General features: G+C 40.6%; 1 protein-coding gene across 1 annotated transcript; it reads right to left on the bottom strand.

The window, feature by feature from the left end:
• Positions 1 to 10,548: 10,548 nt before the first annotated feature.
• LOC149170892 (uncharacterized) lies at positions 10,549 to 16,386 on the bottom strand. The gene is made up of 3 exons (XM_089425765.1): positions 14,951 to 16,386; positions 13,149 to 14,779; positions 10,549 to 12,908 (listed from the first exon to the last, which is right to left on the bottom strand). The coding sequence occupies exons 1-3, from the start codon at positions 16,384 to 16,386 to the stop codon at positions 10,549 to 10,551; spliced, it is 5,427 nt and encodes a 1,808-aa protein (XP_089281891.1).
• Positions 16,387 to 18,039: the final 1,653 nt, after the last annotated feature.

Genomic DNA, 18,039 nt, shown 5'->3' with positions numbered 1-18,039 from the left:
AAGGGGAATTGCAAAGGGAAGCAGATCACTGATGCAGATCCGAGTGCCACTGTTGCCACCGCCAAGATCCAAAAAAGTGAGCCCGAAGATCCAGAGGAGGGGGGGCGTTTTTTCTACTCACAGATGTTGGTGAAGGGTTCACCGCTGCAATTCATTGTCGACAGTGGTAGCCAAAAGAACCTTGTTTTAGCAGAGGTCATGAAGTATTTAGGCCTACCAACTACACCACACCCACAGCCGTACAGTATCAGGTGGCTTCATGAAGGATGAGATCTCAAAGTTCGCCAGTAGTGCCGCATTCCCTGCAGCATCAAGCCCTTCATAGATGAGGTATTGTGTGATGTTACACCTCTAGATGTTTGCAATTTACTATTAGGCCAACCATACTTGTGGAGATGACATGCTATGTATGAGTCAAGGCTTCGTGCTGTCATTATTTCTTTGGATAATTCATTATACAGGATACCAGAGGTAGCCCCACCTATCACCACCTCTTTGATCACTGCCAAGAAAGGCAACAAGCTCATATCACAGACCAGGAAATTCATTTTCTATCTAGTTCGCTCCCAAAGTAAGGGGAATATCGTTGCTACATCCATGACCCCCGCAAAGGGTTCCTCCACACAGCAGCAAAAATAAAGGGATACAGTCATGACAGAACACGGGAACAAAGTCTCCTCACCGACAGGGGTACCACACAAGTTTCAGGTGGGCAACAAATTCTGGTTACATCTGCAGAGAGAACGCCTTACTAGAACCCATCAGAAACTCAGGCGACTCCGACATGGTCCTTACATCAGTACCAAGGCTACGGGAAACAATGCTTTGAAGCACAACATTCCTCCATTCCTTGTCTTGCACCGAGTGTTCAATGTGGACCATCATCGACCATGCTTCCCACCATTTCTAGACACATCAAAGATTGCAGAACAACTCACCAGAGACCCAGCTCAGTAGAAGCTTCCTCATCTCAAGGAGGAACTCAATGCAATGGGGACTATTGCTTCCTAAGGGGGGAGGAATGATCTAGGTAGATGTTGGTGGCCACCCACCTATCCCGTCTGGACCCCCACAATTGTCTCTTTCAGTTTTTAAGTTTCCTAAAATGTAGCAAAGTTTACTATTTTTAGCAGTTTTTCGGGTCCTAAACTTCCGGCGTTGTTTCGAGGCCCTAAACTACGTTTTCTTGGGAATCTGGGGGCAACATGGGTCCATGGACCGATGTGACCCTTCCCAAAGTGGTAGTTCTTGGATAGATCTTTCTAACGATCTATCGTATACGTCAAACGGAGATCGTATGCCAAAGTTACGACCTTGGAAAATTGATGTACCAATTTACCCAAACAGGGCCCATAGTTTGGCGTTTCATCTTCTAGGGTTAGGCTCTGGGATGTGAAGGGTTTTCCTTTGGCTCTCAACAATAAATATGCCTTTGAGCATCATTGTAATGGATTTGAGAACAGTTTAGAGGCATGTAGCCACCACATCTCTTCTCAGAGATAAGCTACCATCGCCCTAGCTGGTTTATTTCCATTTCTGTTTGTAAGCATATTTCAGTATTTTACAGTAATGAAATGAAATATTATTTCCATTGCATCTTTGTGTTTATGGTTATCTCTGTAATTTGTTGTGTTCCTGTTTAAGTCCGGATCAGGAAGTCCTCAATGTGCTCCATCGTTGAACCCTTTTGTTTGAGACTTATCAATTGGCTAAAAAAGGTGTTGCTTTTTTTATCCTCATAATGTGTTGTCATTTCTTTCTTAAAATTTTCCCAAGTGACAACTTGTTTACGAGAGAAAATCCATCGATACCATACAAATTTATTTGGTTCCAAATATAAAGTTGAAATATGTACCTTTTGTGTGTTTTGCACATTATAGAGATCTAAAAATTGCTCCATTTGTATTATACATATTGCAGGCTCCTTGGCATAAAACTTCCTTATATTGATTTTTGGGATATGGTGGGTATTTAATCCAACATTAGAATCTATGAAATCATGATTAACATTTCTTTTGTTCTCATCATGAGTTTCCTTTACTACCCTTTCACCATTAGTGACCATTTCTTGTAGCAACTTATTCAAATTTACCTCAATTCTTCCATCTTATCGGCCACGCCATTCATCTTAGCATCCATGCCATACATATTAACTTGCATTCCATTCATATTAGCTTCCATGCCATTCATCTTCTTCTCAGCTAACTTTTGTGCGAGTGAAATTTGTTGTACTTGCTCTTGTAATTTTTATATATCATGTTGCATTTCTTCCTCTTCTTCACGAGTCACGCTAGAGCTTTCAGGTTTCTTACTAGGTGTTTTGATTTTCTTTCTTTTGGGCATCAATTAATGCTAATAACTCTTCACTATTCCCTTCAAATTCCTTGAAACTAATTTTTCAAGCCAATTTTATGCAAAATTAAAAAAATTACACACCTTTTTTCACCTTGTAGGAGCTCGATATTGAATTTGATGTATCTCTGTAATTTCGAATCATCTAGTTCTCAAATTTTGATCTACAGTAGCCCTCTATGTCCTCTTTCAGTTGCCACAAGTTTGATCTAATTTAGATTCACCAAGAAATAGTTATGCACAATCTCCCAAGGTGACCTGATTATATACCTTTTCAGAAGAGCGAACTTGTATGAAGTGCCACGTTTCACTATTTTGATCTTCGAGTCTAAAAAATATATACAGGATACTACAGTTCGTTCTATTTTTGTAACTTCTTACGAAATTTCATTCTGATGCTCAACACAAAAGTTATGATGATTTTCCCTAGGTCACCTGTTTGGAATGTAATTCGGGAATCTGCAAAAAGGCCAACTTCCTCAAATCATATATCTGTAAATATAGCGCGAAAAGCTCTGAAATTTGGACTCAAGGTTTAGAACGATTTCAGCCCAAATCGGTTTTTGTTTTAGCATTTGAAACATCATAGAAAAAAGTTATAGTGCAAATTCCACAATGACCTATTTGGAGCAGCAAAACCCTAGAATCCAAAGCTCTGATACCAAATGTTATGAAACTAGCTCACAAAAAGATAGAAAAGATAGATTAATGCCTTAGAATTTAACCTCTTCGAGGGGGGAAAACTTCTTTACATTACACACATGAATAATTCTTCGATGAATCAAATGACAAAACCTCATTTCTATATATAGGAGTCTAAGGGGTCACAATATAACCAAGCCGACCTAACAATAATAATATAAAGGCACAAAAATAGCAATAGGGGATTCTATAGGGCAAATTGATAACAATATGGGGACAATAGGGGCACAACAATATTAATAAGGGATGTGACTACAATAGTAATGGGGGAATCACTAGTATTATAGGGGCCCAACATTTATTAAGCTTGATTAAGATGAAAGGTATATTTAATAAGATGAGAGAGGAAGCATTTGTGGGAGACTCGATATATGTGTAACTAGGGGAAGGATCCATTACCACGAAACACCCATTCATGGAGGTCATACAAAATTTACAACAACTAACACATCTAAGAGATAGTAATGAATGGTTGCTACACACTAGCGAGGAGCAAGAAAGAATGATCAGAACTTTAAGAGAGAAATCAAGCCATAAATAAGTGAAACTAGATATCATAAAAGGAGAATAGTTGGAGCCTCAAAAATATGAGAGTGAAGAGGAATTAGATAAGACCTATTTCCAGCAGTCTAAGAAGAAAAGGCAACCAGAACTCCAAGAATAATTCCAGAATATCAAGGCCCCCACTTTTTATGGGGAAAAGGAAGAGGACACAGAGGCCTGGTTAATAAATATGACTAAATATTTTTAAGTTTATGATTATGAAAGTAACCTAAAAGCTAGGTTAGTTGTCTATAAACTACAAGGCAAAGCTACCTTGTGGTGGGAGGAGGAAAATAATATACAGGGAATGCAGGCGAAAACACTATTGTAGGAGGAATTCTTTAAACACTTTAAGAATTACTACTTGAGAAATACTATGATGACCATGCCAAAAAGTTTCATGAGCTAAGGTTAGGACTACTCACTATATATGAGCTTGTATTCAAATTAACTAACTTACTGAGATATGTTCCATATCTCAACGAGGAAAAAGGTAAAGTGTAGTGCCTCATCTAATTGCATACATTATAAGCGCAGTGGATCGAATTTGATACCCCAAAAACCATGGATGTGGTAGTGAGAAAGAAAATTTTATGCTACCAACAGTTTAAAAATAAAAGGAAAGGATCCAAGATTTGCCCAAATAAGGAAAGGACAAGGGTCAACATGGGAGGAAGATGAACAAAACTAAGGTACCTCAAGAATTTTAGTTAGGATCATCAGCGGAAAAGTTTTGCTCAAGTGAATGTAAATAAGAAAGAAACTTCCTAGGTACGGTCGAAAGTCACTAATCTAAATGTTATGAAAGAAAATGAAGATAGGGAGAAAGGAGAACTGAAATGTCGGGGATGTGGTGAGACTCATTTACTATGCGACTTGCCACATAATCCCAGGTCAATGAAACAAGGAATTTATGAAGCATCTACAGTAAATGACATGCCTAGGAGCATTCCAATGATAAACATAGCCCTAGAGGATAGACAAGTAGAACATGAGTCTACCATGATTGAGCTAGAAGGTATTCTCGCTAACCAACCTCTCCCAATTTTAATTTACCCAAGAGCTAGTTTAAAATATGTGGGACTGTAAATAGAAGAAAGTCGTAAATATAAAATATAAAAATATAAAATGATGTGGATGGTACAATTGGCCAATGGGACCAAGAGAAGAGTCACTAGTTAGGTGAAGCAGTGTCCGTTAAATTTCAATGGTTACATAACCACAAAACATCTAAACGTACTTCCCCTTTGGTCTTCTGATATCCTAATTAGAATGGATTGACTAGGGTAATAGGAAACACTCATAAAATTCTTGGAAAAAATTGTAACCTATGTAAACCCGTATGGGAAAACTCATACCATTGAGGGTGTACCAAAAGCAATCGCAATTATGAAAAATAATGCTCTAAAAATGAAGCAGAGTTCTAGGAAAGGATGCAAAATATTTATGGTTTAGTTAGAAGAAACTTGACAACAAAGTGAGGAGCTGGAAATAAATGTTGTTCCAATAATTAATGAACTTTTGGATGTCTTTCCCAAATAGATTCCCAGTTTACCACCCCATCGAGATATACAATTATCCATATACTTGGTACCAGGTGCAGTGTCAGTGTCTAGCACACCTTACTGGATAAGCACACTAGAATTAGTAGAGTTGAAAATGAAACTACATAAGCTGCTAGATAAAGGGTATATTAGGCCTATTGTGTCACCATAGGGAGCACCAATACAATTTGTTAAGAAAAATAATTGTAGTTTAGGATGTGTATTGGTTATCATCAGTTAAAAAAGCTGACTATAAAAAATAAATACCCCTTACCCCGCATTGATGATCTATTTGATGAGGTAAGGGGAGCCACAATTTTCTCAAACATTGGTTTGAGGATAGGATACCATCATTTGAGGATAAAGAATGAACATATTTATAAGACATCATTTATAACCCCATACAAACAATACGATTTTGTAGTGTTACCGTTTGGGTTGACTGATGCTCCTACAAATTTCATGTGTCTAATGAACAATGTACTCAACAAGTATTTGAATAAGTTTGCATTGGAATTTATTGATGATGTTTTGGTCTATTCCGGGAATGAGGAGGAGCACAAGGAACACTTAAGCATTGTATTGCAAAAATTAAGAGAAAATAAGCTATATGCCAAATTTGGTAAGTGTGAATTATATAAAACTAGAATACAGTATCTTGGGGATATAATCTTGAACGAGGGATTAGTAGTGGACCTCGATAAAGTAAGGCAATGGTTAATTGGACTATACGTAAGGACGCAGATGTTGTCCGATCATTTATGGGACTTGTTGGGTATTATCATAGGTTTATTAAATAATTTTCAAAAATAGACCATCCTATCACATCTCTATAGAAAAGGGGGTGAAATTTGAATGGACAGTTGACTCCAAGTAAAGTTTTGATAAACTAAAGCATTTATTGACCATAATTCCTATCCTAAAACTGGAAGATTTAAACAAATAACTTACAATGTGTATAGATGCATGTATGGAAGGGATGAGAGGATTTTTGTTGCAAGATAATTATGTAATAACATACAAGTCAAGGAAGTTGAAAGGACATGACAAAAATTATGTTGTATATGATATAGAATTAACAACTATTATATATTGCTTGAAAATGTGGAGGCATTATTTGTTGGGAAATAAATTCACATTGTTAATAGATGATTTCATGTTAAAGTATCTATTGAGCGAGCTCGATATTAATTCCAAGAAGGCTTGATGGAATGCATTTTTTAGCAAATTTGAATTTGATGCTAAGCATATGAAAGGGAAGGAAAATAAGATGGCTGATGCTCTAAGAATACATGCTCACACTGTAACAACAATAGTTGCTAGTAGAATTAAAACATACTTTTTAGAAAAAATTAAAAAATCTATTTGTAAGGATCTAACTTACTTAGAAATGCATCAAATATTGCAACGAGCCCATATAACAGGATACGCATAAAACAATGAAATTTTATTGACTTGTAGGGGAAAATTGTACATATCTGACATTCCAGAATTGAAAGAAATAGTATTAGATGAGCATCATAAAAATCCATTTGCAAGACATTCGGGATACCATAAGATGGTCACAGCATTGGGAAAAAGTCTCTTCTAGTTAGGAATGACAAAAGAGATGGTTGAGTATTTAACAAAATGTATAAAATTCCAACACGTTAAGGTAGAACATCAACACCATGCTGGGTTGTTGAATCCACTGCACGTTCCTGAATGGAAATGGGAGATAGTATCGCTATATTTGATCACAGGGTTACCACAAAAAAAAAATACATTATGACTCCACCATGGTGGTAGTTGACACGCTTATCAAATCCTCCCATTTCATACCTCTACAATCTATCTACGACACCGTTCAATTTGTTAATGTATTTATGAAGGAAACCTTCCGCTTGCATGGTGTCCTTATGATGATTGCATGGTTCACCTCAGCCTTTGGGAGAGCAGTATTTGGAAGCATGGGTACTAAGTTAAATTTTAGCATAACCTACTATCCTCAAACTAATGGATAGATAGAAAGAGTCAATCATATTCTGGAGGATATTTTCATAATGTATTTGATGGATAGTCCTAGCCAGTGGGAGGACTTTTTACATTTAGCTAAATTTGCTTATAATAATAACTACCAAAGCTTCATCAAAATGAGACCCTTCAAGGTTCTTTATTGTAGGAAACACCATACACCCCTCACGTAGAGTCAACCAACGAAAATATTGATTTTGGGGCCAAAATTATTCCAGGAAATGGAACAAACAGTACGTAAAATTCAACAAAACGTTAAAGCAGCACAGGACCATGAAAAGAGTTACACATATAAAAAAATGATGCATAAGGAATTTAAGATCAAGGATCATGGTTATTTAAGAGTGAAACCCGAAAGAGAACTCTATATATAGGGACTTGTTCAAAACTATCTGCATGGTTTTATTGATCATTTGAAGTTTTTGATCGAGTCGGGGCTATAGCTTATCAAATAACGTTTCCTAGCCACATTGAAATTCATAATGTCTTTCATGTATCTTTATTTAAAAAAATGTAAATAATATTACTCATGTAATTATTTGAAAATGCTATAGGTGGAACCCAAAGGTGATTTCCTACCATAACCACTTTGCATTCTAGAAAAGAAAGATAAATGGCTCAGGAATTGAACCGTCAATCACCTTAAGCTTTAGTACTGACATGTTACTGCTAAGGAGGCCACATGGGAACTGGAAAGTGAAATGAAAAAATAAGTACCCAACATTTTTAGCTTATAGAAACTGAAATTTAGACACTAAGGACGACATAAATAAAAGGGAGGGTGAGTTTATTTTTCTTCAGGCGGTGTCCCACTTTCTGGGATTTTTCCCCTTTCTCCAAAAGTTCACTTGGAAAAAAGGCATAAAAATTCCTATTGCAAGAATCAATAGGTTGTTGATGTATTCGATAGGAAATCTCTTCTGAGGGGTGAACTTGGAAGATATAGTTCTACGGTTGGGAGGAAAACAATGTCCCTTTTCCAACTGGATTCCATTAGTAACACATTGGTTATATTACAATTACCAATGTGGCATTTATTGTCAGTATATATCTACAGATTTTTGTTCTCCAATTCGAATGTTAGAATTGCATGCAAGTTAGGATTTATGTAACAAGAAATGTTGATATGGGTGATAAAGGTTGAAGAAATGAATTTCATCTTTTATTTGCGTAGTAATATTTTATTTCTGCTATAAATTTTGTCTACTAGGGAAGATTAATTTTAAGTTACTTTATACTTGATATGTTGTTATGGATGTGGAGGAATATGATTAGTTTTACAGTATATGTAGATTACTAATAGCTAATCATTCTAGATAGTAAAATAGTACGTGATTTAAGATGAAGGTAATATCATAAAATCTGAGTACTATTAGTTGTAGAAACAAAATACTAAAAACTTCACATTCAAGGATAAAATTTAGTAAAATTGTAGAGGTATAGTATCTTTCTATATGTATATTTTATTACAGATTTGTATGAACACTTGAAAATAGAATTGTATGTATGGACACAATTTCATGCATAAGTGCTAATTATGTGTAACATCTATACAATAATAAATGGAAAACAATTTATCCACTAGTCATGTTAGAAAGAAGAATTTGTTATTTAAGAGCATTTATATAAAATAAAACAATCAAAACATAGGCATGCACTCTAAACCATACTAGTACTCTCCACCATTTAAGAGAAAAAAATGCATAGGAAATGAGGACATATGGCTATGAATCATTAATTGTAATTTGTTATAGTAACAATACATTATCTCATTCTTTTTGTCGAATTGAAACATAATTATGAATGCAAGTGCAGCGCATGGGAACCCTTGAAATGAACAGGGGAACAACTAAAGTGAATGGTCTCAGAAATTGAAATAGAATGAAGGAAAATAAAAAGGTAGTTGTAGCCCTAGCCAAGTAGGGTCTTGAGCTACTGTAGAGGTGCATTAAAGCCTCACTAAATTAGTACAATATATTAAGAAAACAAGAATTAATTCCATCCCTACACCTCTTCGGGCATAAAGAGTGGTATTCACAAATGACATTATGGATAAATTATAGGTATAATTTAAATTATGTTTACAAAGAGTCACTTTTTTTTTTTCTCGTTAAAACTATTCTATTATTTACAGGATCAAGAAAAACAGTTACATTCACAGAGTCATTTTACCAGAGGCCAACTGTGGCACTTTGGAATAGGAGTAATCAAAAAGAGCAGCCCTCGCAGGGGCACCACGTCTGAGCAAAACAACCCATGCAAGGGCACTATACCACAAAAGTGCAGCCAGACGAAACTAGACATCCCGCGCAGGGGCGCTGGACCAAAAGTGTTCATCCCTCGTAGGGGCATCAAAAGACCTTCAGCAATATCCCTTTCGGGCAGTACAGACATAGCAAGAACAGACTTTAAGCCAACATGACATAAACAGAAAACCAAAACAAGACCTGAGCAGCGATGGAGGATATGATTCTGAACAGATGGACGGCTATTCGTCCGGCTCCTCCTCGACCACCCTGCACCAGCCATACTTCTCCATTTCCTCTGCAGTGGGAAAGGAGTCCATGTTGACATTGTCCCCCTTGGATGTCGACACCTCCTGAGTCTGAGGAAGGTTAGAAACATGCTCTGCAGCATCTGCTGGCATCTCCTTGACGTCCTCTGAGCTTCCGCCCGGGTGCTTCCCCTTGCTGTGATGACCATCGCCACCATCCTGAGATTCCTCAAGGAAGAGAACCGATACATGGGCATTGATACGGGGTTTGTCTAGAGAGCTACAAAAGGTGAAAATGGCAGAACTGAAGGCAGGCATAGGTGCCGGATCAGAGTCTGGGCTACTGGAGTCCATGAATTGGCTTGTTTGGAGGGGGTTGGCCTCAACGATTCGATGGCAATGGCAACGGCAATAGTGGGATTGGGACACATCGACTAGAGGACGTGAAGGCCCTCCCCGGGCAGAACCTCGACGGCTGAGCAATCGCTCTCGAGGCCTAACCATCTTTGCAAGAGCACCGGGGCTATGGAGAAATGCGGAATAGGATAGCTTTTCAGACTTGAGACGACACCCAACAGACTTGAGACGACACCCAATAGGCTTTTCAGACTTGAGACGGCACCCAACAGACAGGAAGATGGCTTTGACAGCAAGAGCTATTGCCTGGAAAACCATAGACCAGGCAAGAGCCTGAACTCCGAAAACCAAATACTGAGCGTGAACCAGCGCATGGAGAGCCGACCCACCACCTTTTTTAACCTCTTCATCACCACCTCGAGTCCTGTTCGCCATAACTGCTAGCTGCAGTCGCACCAGTAAACCGGACAGAGCATTGAATTGCTTCTGTTGTTCTCCCATGCTTTTATTCCTTGGCGGCGATCATCGTATCAATTGCCTGCCTTAAGCTTGAGGCAGCACATGGCTAGCATGTGGCTCCTCATTACCACGCGTCTTGTCACCCGCATCCGGGGAAGCAGCATCGCTTTGGACCAGGCTAGCGCATTCCTGAGCCTGGACATTATTTGGTATAATAGTCGTGTTTCCTGTGAGAAGGGTATTCTCGTTTTCCACCCCTATGTTGGCCAGGAGGTCAGCAACCTTGTTGCCTTCCCTTTTTATATGATTGAAGGAGATGGCCCTGTTGCTGCGGAGTGCTTGTTCAATGGCCTCCAGCCTTGCTTCGAGCCTCCAGCTGGCGGCGATTTTCCTTGCTTGAGATCCATTCTGGAGGCGCTTGGCCATGTTTATAAGGATCTGGGAGTCACCTTCCATGACTAGGGGTTGAAGGTTGAGATTCCAAGCGAGAAGGAGCCCTTGCCAAAGTCCCTCTAGCTCAGCTGAGTTGTTGGTATCCCACCCTATGTTTCCAAAGTATATCTGCAGGGGAGTGCCTTCATGATTCCTCAGAATTCCTCCAAAGCCGGCCATTCCAGGATTGCCTTTGGAGGCACCATCGAAATTGAGCTTATAGGAATTCTTAGGGGGAACGGTCCATGTGCCCTTGTTTATGATGCTGCTTTTGGAAGGGCCGTTCTTGTGTAGTCCCTGAGGTAGATGCAATTGCCAATTGTCTAGAATGCCTTTCTCATTGTTTAGAGAAGGAAGATCCTCCTGTGTCCAAGATCGGAGCATCAGCGTTTCTTTGAGATTCCCACAAAGCCTATTCCATATATCTTCGATCGGAGAGCGTTGGTTTTTGAATATGCGTTTGTTCCTTTCCTTCCAGATGCTCCAGAGGATGAGCCCTGGGATTATGTTCCACAAACAGTTGAGAAGCTCGCTTTTATAAGGATTCTGTGGCCAGTGTCTTAAGGAGTTGGTTATGTCATTCTCCATTCTACATCTTCTTTGACATCTAAAGCTCGCCTTTTCCCATAGCTGATTGGCTAGGGGGCAGGTGTCCAGGAGGTGTTGGAGAGTTTCCTCATTATGATTGCAATTATGACAAATGGATGGACCATGAAAGTTTCTGCTCCTTAGTTTGTCCCAAGTGAGGATTCTTTTATGTCCTACCAACCATAGGAAATAAGAGACTTTGGGCCAGGATCCGAGACCCCAGATTTTGCTCCAGATTGGGTCAGAAGGGGTAGTGATATTGCATACGATCTTGTAAGCCTCTGATGTGGTAAAGGCACCTTTTGGTTGGTATCCCCATCGAAGAATGTCACTGCCTTCGTCATGTCTAATGCTTCTTTTCCATAACTCCTTCTCCAGCTCCTCAGCATCCCGAAGGTTTGTGTTATTGATTAACTGATTACCCTGTTTCCATTTCCTGAATCCGTGCTCCGTTTCCTGCATCCAAAACTGTCGGATCTTTTCTTGCTGCTGCTCCTGCCTATTGAATTCCGGAGATGGATGAAGAACGCGGCTGAGCTTTGGCATCTGGTTCCATGCATCTGTCCAGAATCTTGCCATTTTGCCGTCCCTCACTTCCCAGAAACTGTGCTGCTGAATTAACTGGAAGTGCTGTTTGGCTGCATTCCAGATTAGTGAGCCTTTGTCATTGGAAGTGAACCTGATGAGCTCTTCCTGAGGTCTGTTATTGGCATATTTGGCTGTCCAGATTTTGACCCAAGGTTTTTCTGGGTTAGTGACCCATTGCCACCAAATTTTGACGCTCATAATGGAGTTGCTATGCTCTGGGTCTCTCAGCCCAATGCCCCCTTTATCTTTGGGCGTGCAGACGGTGGTCCATTTTACAAGAGCCCATTTACGGTTAGTTGCCGAGATGCCCCATAGGAAGCCACGCTGAAGATTCCTGATTCTTTTTAAAACCCATTTCAGTGCTGCTAGGATTGAGAACAGATAAAGTGGCATTGCCTGAAGGACTGACTTAATGAGCACCACACGACTGGCCAAATTCAAAGTTCTGTATGTCCAAAGGTTAAGACGGGATTCGAGCTTCTCAATGAGAGTTCGCCAAGAGGAATGCTTTATGGCTGAAGCAGTGAGGGGGGCTCCAAGGTATTTGGAGGGGAGGGTAGCAGTGGGAAATCGCAGGATACGAGCAACCGCTGTCTTGAGAGATGGAGGAGTGTGAAAGAAAAAGATCTGCGATTTGGAGCTATTGACACTAGTGCCTGAAGCTTCAGAGAAATCATTGAGCAGGGTTTTGAAGCAGGAGGCTTCCTGGACAGAAGGGTAGCCAAATAGCATGGTGTCATCAACAAACTGTTGATGAGAGGTTGCAGGGGTGTTGTGAATAGAGAGGCCTTTGAGCTGATGAGAGTGGAGGGCGTGTTTGATGTGACGACCTAGACCTTCAGCCATTAGAACAAAGAGGAAGGGGGATAGGGGGTCACCTTGCGTGATTCCTCAGGATGGTTTGAAGGGGCGGGAGGGGATTCCGTTCACTAGGATGGAGAAGTGTGTGGATGTAATTAGACTCATGATCCAGCGGATCCACATAGAACAAAATCCAAAGGCCATTAGCATTTGCTGAATGTAAGTCTAGCTGAGTTTATCAAAAGCCTTAGAGAGATCCAGTTTGAGAATCATACCTGCCTGCTTTGTTTGCTTGAGGGAGTGTATTATCTCGTGCGTGAGGAGAATGCCATCCATGATCTGTCTCCCTTCCACGTACCCCGACTGTTCCGGAGAGATGAGCAGAGGCAAGAGGGGCTTTAACCGGTTTGCAATAACTTTAGATATGACTTTGTAAATGACGTTGCAGAGAGCAATCGGCCTATATTTGTCAGGGGTGATTGAATCCTCCTCTTTAGGGATAAGGGCAATGAAGGTAGAATTGAGAGAGGGAAGCAGCCAATGGAGAGCTCTTGATTCATTTACAATTTGCCAGACCTCCAGTTTTATCAGCTCCCAGAAGGTGTGAAAGAACGTAGTGGTGAATCCATCTGAGCCAGGGGCTTTTCCTTCCTTAAGCTGGGACATTGCCTCATCCACCTCCTGAGACAGAATAGGGCGAAGGAGAAGCTCATTATGTTCCTCCGTGATGAGCTTTGGCACATTGTTGGTTATTCTTTCAATTGCAGGTCGCCTGTCTCCTTCAGGCTCTTGATGGACATGATTGAAGTGATTAAGGAATTCCTCCTCAATTTCCTCATGCTTCTCTACTTTTGCCCCCCCTTGTTTTTGAATGAAAGGGATGCTGTTGTGCATTCTTCGTTGAACAGTGGTTCTGTGGAAGAATTTGGTATTTCGCTCACCTTCCTTCAGCCATCTGATTCTGGATTTTTGCTTCCAATATATTTCCTCCTGCTTCCTCCTTTCCTCAAGTTGGCTGTGGATGCGTCGTTCCTGTTCCAGAGTTACCTCAGTGTGCCCCTCTGTGGTTATCTTTTGTTGGAGTTCCGTCAGTTCCTTGTTTAGGTCTTGTTGCGCTTTAAAGATGTTTCCAAAGGTCTCCCTATTCCAACGCTTTAGGTGATTTTTTAAAAACCTGAGCTTCTGTTGGAACTGATACATCTTGGACCCTTCTGGCGGGATGAAGGATGTCCATGTAGTTTTGACAAAGTCTTTAAATGAGGGATGTGAGAGCCAGAACTCTTCGAAGCGGAAGGGTCTTCTGGTCAGGTCGCCTGGTCTTTGCCATTGGAGGGCAATCGGCCAGTGATCCGAACCTGTATGAGGAAGTATAGCAGCTGAAATGTCTCCTCTGAGATGAACCGTGTTATCTGATACGAGGAAGCGATCCAGTCTGGATGCAATTTGATGCTTACCTGCCCTTCGATTGCTCCATGTAAAAGTGCCGTTACAAAAAGGCATATCTATGAGAGAGGTATTCTGAATGAAATCCTTGAAATGGGCATTTTCTTGTTCCATTCTATTTCTCCCCCCGATCTTCTCCTCTAGCTTGGTAATCATGTTAAAATCCCCTCCAATAATCCAGAGCGGGTGCCTCCTGTTGTTGTTCAAAGCTTCTATGGTGTCGAGAAGTGCAATTTTGCTTCCTGTATCCTGCGGGAAATATACATTTGATAGGTTTCCATGAATATTCGTGCCTAGAATGTGGAAGGCTGCCTGGATGAGGTGATGAGAAGCGTGAAAATCTGAAAGAGTTAACGCTTGTGTGTTCCATGCTATAGCAAGCCCTCCTGAAGCTCCAGAGGCATCCACCGCTACCGATCGACAACCTGGCCATGCTTTGGAGAGAATGCTGCCTAATGTAGAGCTGTTACATTTGGTTTCCTGGAGAAAGCATAGTTGTAGCTTTTCCATTTTAATCATGTTTTTTAACATTCTGAGTTTTCCTGGGCTATTGAGCCCTCTTAGGTTCCATGATACTAGCTTCATGGTTCAACTATTAATAGAGGGTTTATAGTACTTCGTCAATTTAGCATACCTGCCTGAGTCTACCAGGATTTTCCCAATCTCGATCGTTCGCTGAAGATCCGTTCTTCTTCCTCTCTTTTTGGTGTCTTTTGGGGGAAGGCTTCCATCCCAATGGCTTCCTGGCTGTATACCTAGTTGTTGCTGTTGATAGGCCCTTGAAATGACCACTTCCAGCTTGTTGAGTTGAGTCTCTGGTATACTGTCGTATGCTTTCTTTTTGCATGCTAGTTCTAGTTCTAGAATGTCTAGGCCGTTCAGATCTATGCTTTCTGGTTCTTCTTCCATTTGTTGCACTTGGCTGCTTCCTTCCATATTAATCTCTGAGCTTTGAAGGGGGTCTAGCTTTCCATCGATTTCCATATCCTTGTATTTCCTTGCCGACTCATTTTTTCCTTCTTTGATGTTTGCTGGAATGACAATGGGGGTTTGAAGTTTGGAGGGGGAAGCTGTAGGAGGGGCATGGGAGGAGGAAGAAGGAGGAGCAGGGCTAGTCTCAGAGATCGGGGGTTGCTCATCAGAGGTCTGAGTAAGAATTTCAAAACTGTTCTTTGTAGCTAGGCCATGGGTATTATTTTGTTGGGGCTTATTCTCATTTGTGGGTTTTTTGTGCACTCGCTTTCGGCTAGGGGCTTTGGTGAAGCCATCCTGGGTTAGGGTTTCTGAGGGATCAGGAGTATTGGCTTTGGCATTCAGAGGACAGTCCCGGAATAGATGCCCAAGAGCATGGCATTTTCTACAACGAAAGGGGACATGCTCATAGTCCAGAGGTTGAATCCATTCTTCGTCACGGTGAGAGAGACTTACCGATTCTGGCAAAGCTTCGTTCAGGCGCATGAAGACGCAGATGCAGGCATAAGAAGTGTATCTGCGCATTTTTGTTTCTTCTGCCACCCTGATGTATTCCCCCAATCCATTTCCTATATCTTTGAGAATGTCCTCATCCCAATATTCATCTGGAAGTGAGTACATTCTGATCCAGACTGGCGCCCATGTGAGATCTTCCTTATCCGGGTTAAATCTTGGTATCCATTCCCTCAAATACAGACCCGCTGAGTTAAAAAAGTAGGGCCCTGCTCCCAAAATTTTGTATTTTTCCTCAAGACAGAAGAAAATCACAGTAAAGAAGCCTTTCGGCCCTAGCTGCAGAGTAACATCTCCTTTGGGTTTCCACTTCACCGCAATCCATCCATATAAGGCTTTTTCTGTCGGCCAAAACCCTATAAACTTCCCAATAAGGGCATGATCCCTCATGTATTCGATTTGCTTGTCAATCTTATGTCCCAGCAGCTCTATTCTGGACCGTTCTTTAGCTATAGGCTTGCATGTTATTGAGGAGACTTTCGGAACTTCTTCTGGTTTTTCCTCTCTATCTTGTGTGACGCTAGCTTTGTCCTTCCGACCGCCTATCTCCTTGTTTCCGTGCTGTTGCCCGTTCTCTTTGTTCATTACCTCCTTATCGACAGATCCAAAGACAAATGCCTGCTCAGGACCGTGCTGCGAGGTATTTGCTTTGGGGGAGGGCTCTGACGCCCTCCCCTAAGGAGATTCCATTGTGCTACTCTAGTACCCTGCAACGCTGTTACTAAACAAGTGTTTTGGTCAGGCCTGTGAATAGATCCAGTACTGTGCAGTCTGCGTCGTTGAAGCTTTTCTCAGAACCCTAATCGTTGCCCCTTCCGCTCAACTCCATATCTTTCTTATTTACAAAGGGTCATTGTCCTTAGTACTCGAAAAGAATAACCGAGTGAAATCTCATAGAAAGTTGATCCACATTCTTAAGAAAACATCATCCAGACAAAAGGAAAATAGTGAGAACAAAGCTCTATATAGATCACAAAAAATGTTTCTTGAGTACATGTAACTGTACATTAAGATAATCTTTAACTGTAAGAAATGATAAAAAATGGGAAAGCCCTTGGAGGAAAAATGATGATTCCTATAGCATCACCATTGGCCTCATGCCATCTGTGGACAAAAACTGTAAGAAATATGAATTAAAGAAATTCAACTATGTCGCAAAGGGTGGTTCCATTCACAACATTAACGTGTAAAAATACGTTTACAACCTCCATAACACATAGTCATTGCATTTCCATTACCCAGAGTCCAGCACGGAAAATGTGAAAATGACCTCGAAAGAAGTAGTAAGGAGATAACCCATGAATGACAGTGTGTGCAATCTAGGATAAGCCACAAAAAAAGTAAATCGAGATTATACTGGAATAGTTTTGCATGAAATTATGAAAATCAAATGAAATTAGGAAGCCTCGAAACCATGAACCTGTAAAGAAGACTGTGCCTAACCCAAAACACTAAAATTATGACTCAACTGAACGTTGCAAAGAAAAAAGGAAAAAACATTATGTTAAGACCCTATTCATGGCTAGAAGTTTTACCTGTTAAATTGGAGAGGCAGTAGTATGACTGGAAATGAACCAAACCTTATCAAGGTAAGAGGAAAATGAAACTCGGTTAGTGTATATTCATTCTACAAGTAGAGGAAAACCATTCAGGGCTTAGCCATGCGACCAAAAGAATATGAAAACGCCATCCTCTTTACATGTAGGGGCCTAGAATTGAACCTTTGTCCCATTGGCGTAATTGTTGCAACGATCGTTCAAAGAGTTGTTGTAAAGCAAAGAAACTACTAGATCCTCATCCTCGAGAAGAAGATCGCCCTGCATTCCTAGAAACCTGAATCAATTAGCCAAGAGGTAAGTTAATAGCCTCAGAAATTGTCAATAGAAATATGATAGGGGAGTAAAAGAAAAACCCTCTTACCCATTGCAGCACCATTGATGAAATTCCTACTTCAAAGGAGAGAAGAAAGATCAACATACAATTTTTTTTATATTATATGACTAGAGAAGAGTGGGTCATAGAGTTATTTCTGAACATAAGACAACCCTGTACTTTTAATGAGACCAAGAGCTAGGTGAGAAACCACAATAACATAATGAGGGTTTGCAGGCCATTGCCCATAATGAGTGACAAGGAAGGACTAAGGATGGGGATAGTGTGTAGTGCAAAATGAGGGTAAGGGCTAGCCTTTACTGGTGATCTAAGAGTAGAGTTGGGCATGGTCTCCCCATGAAGAGC

The sequence above is a fragment of the Pinus tabuliformis genome, chromosome 4_2, assembly GCF_031772625.1.
Source record: "Pinus tabuliformis cultivar Carrire ecotype Pingquan chromosome 4_2, CPIR1, whole genome shotgun sequence".
NCBI classification, from domain to species: Eukaryota; Viridiplantae; Streptophyta; class Pinopsida; order Pinales; family Pinaceae; genus Pinus; species Pinus tabuliformis.
The sequence above is the reverse complement of the archived record's forward strand: the minus strand, read 5'-3'. Positions and strand labels throughout refer to the sequence as shown.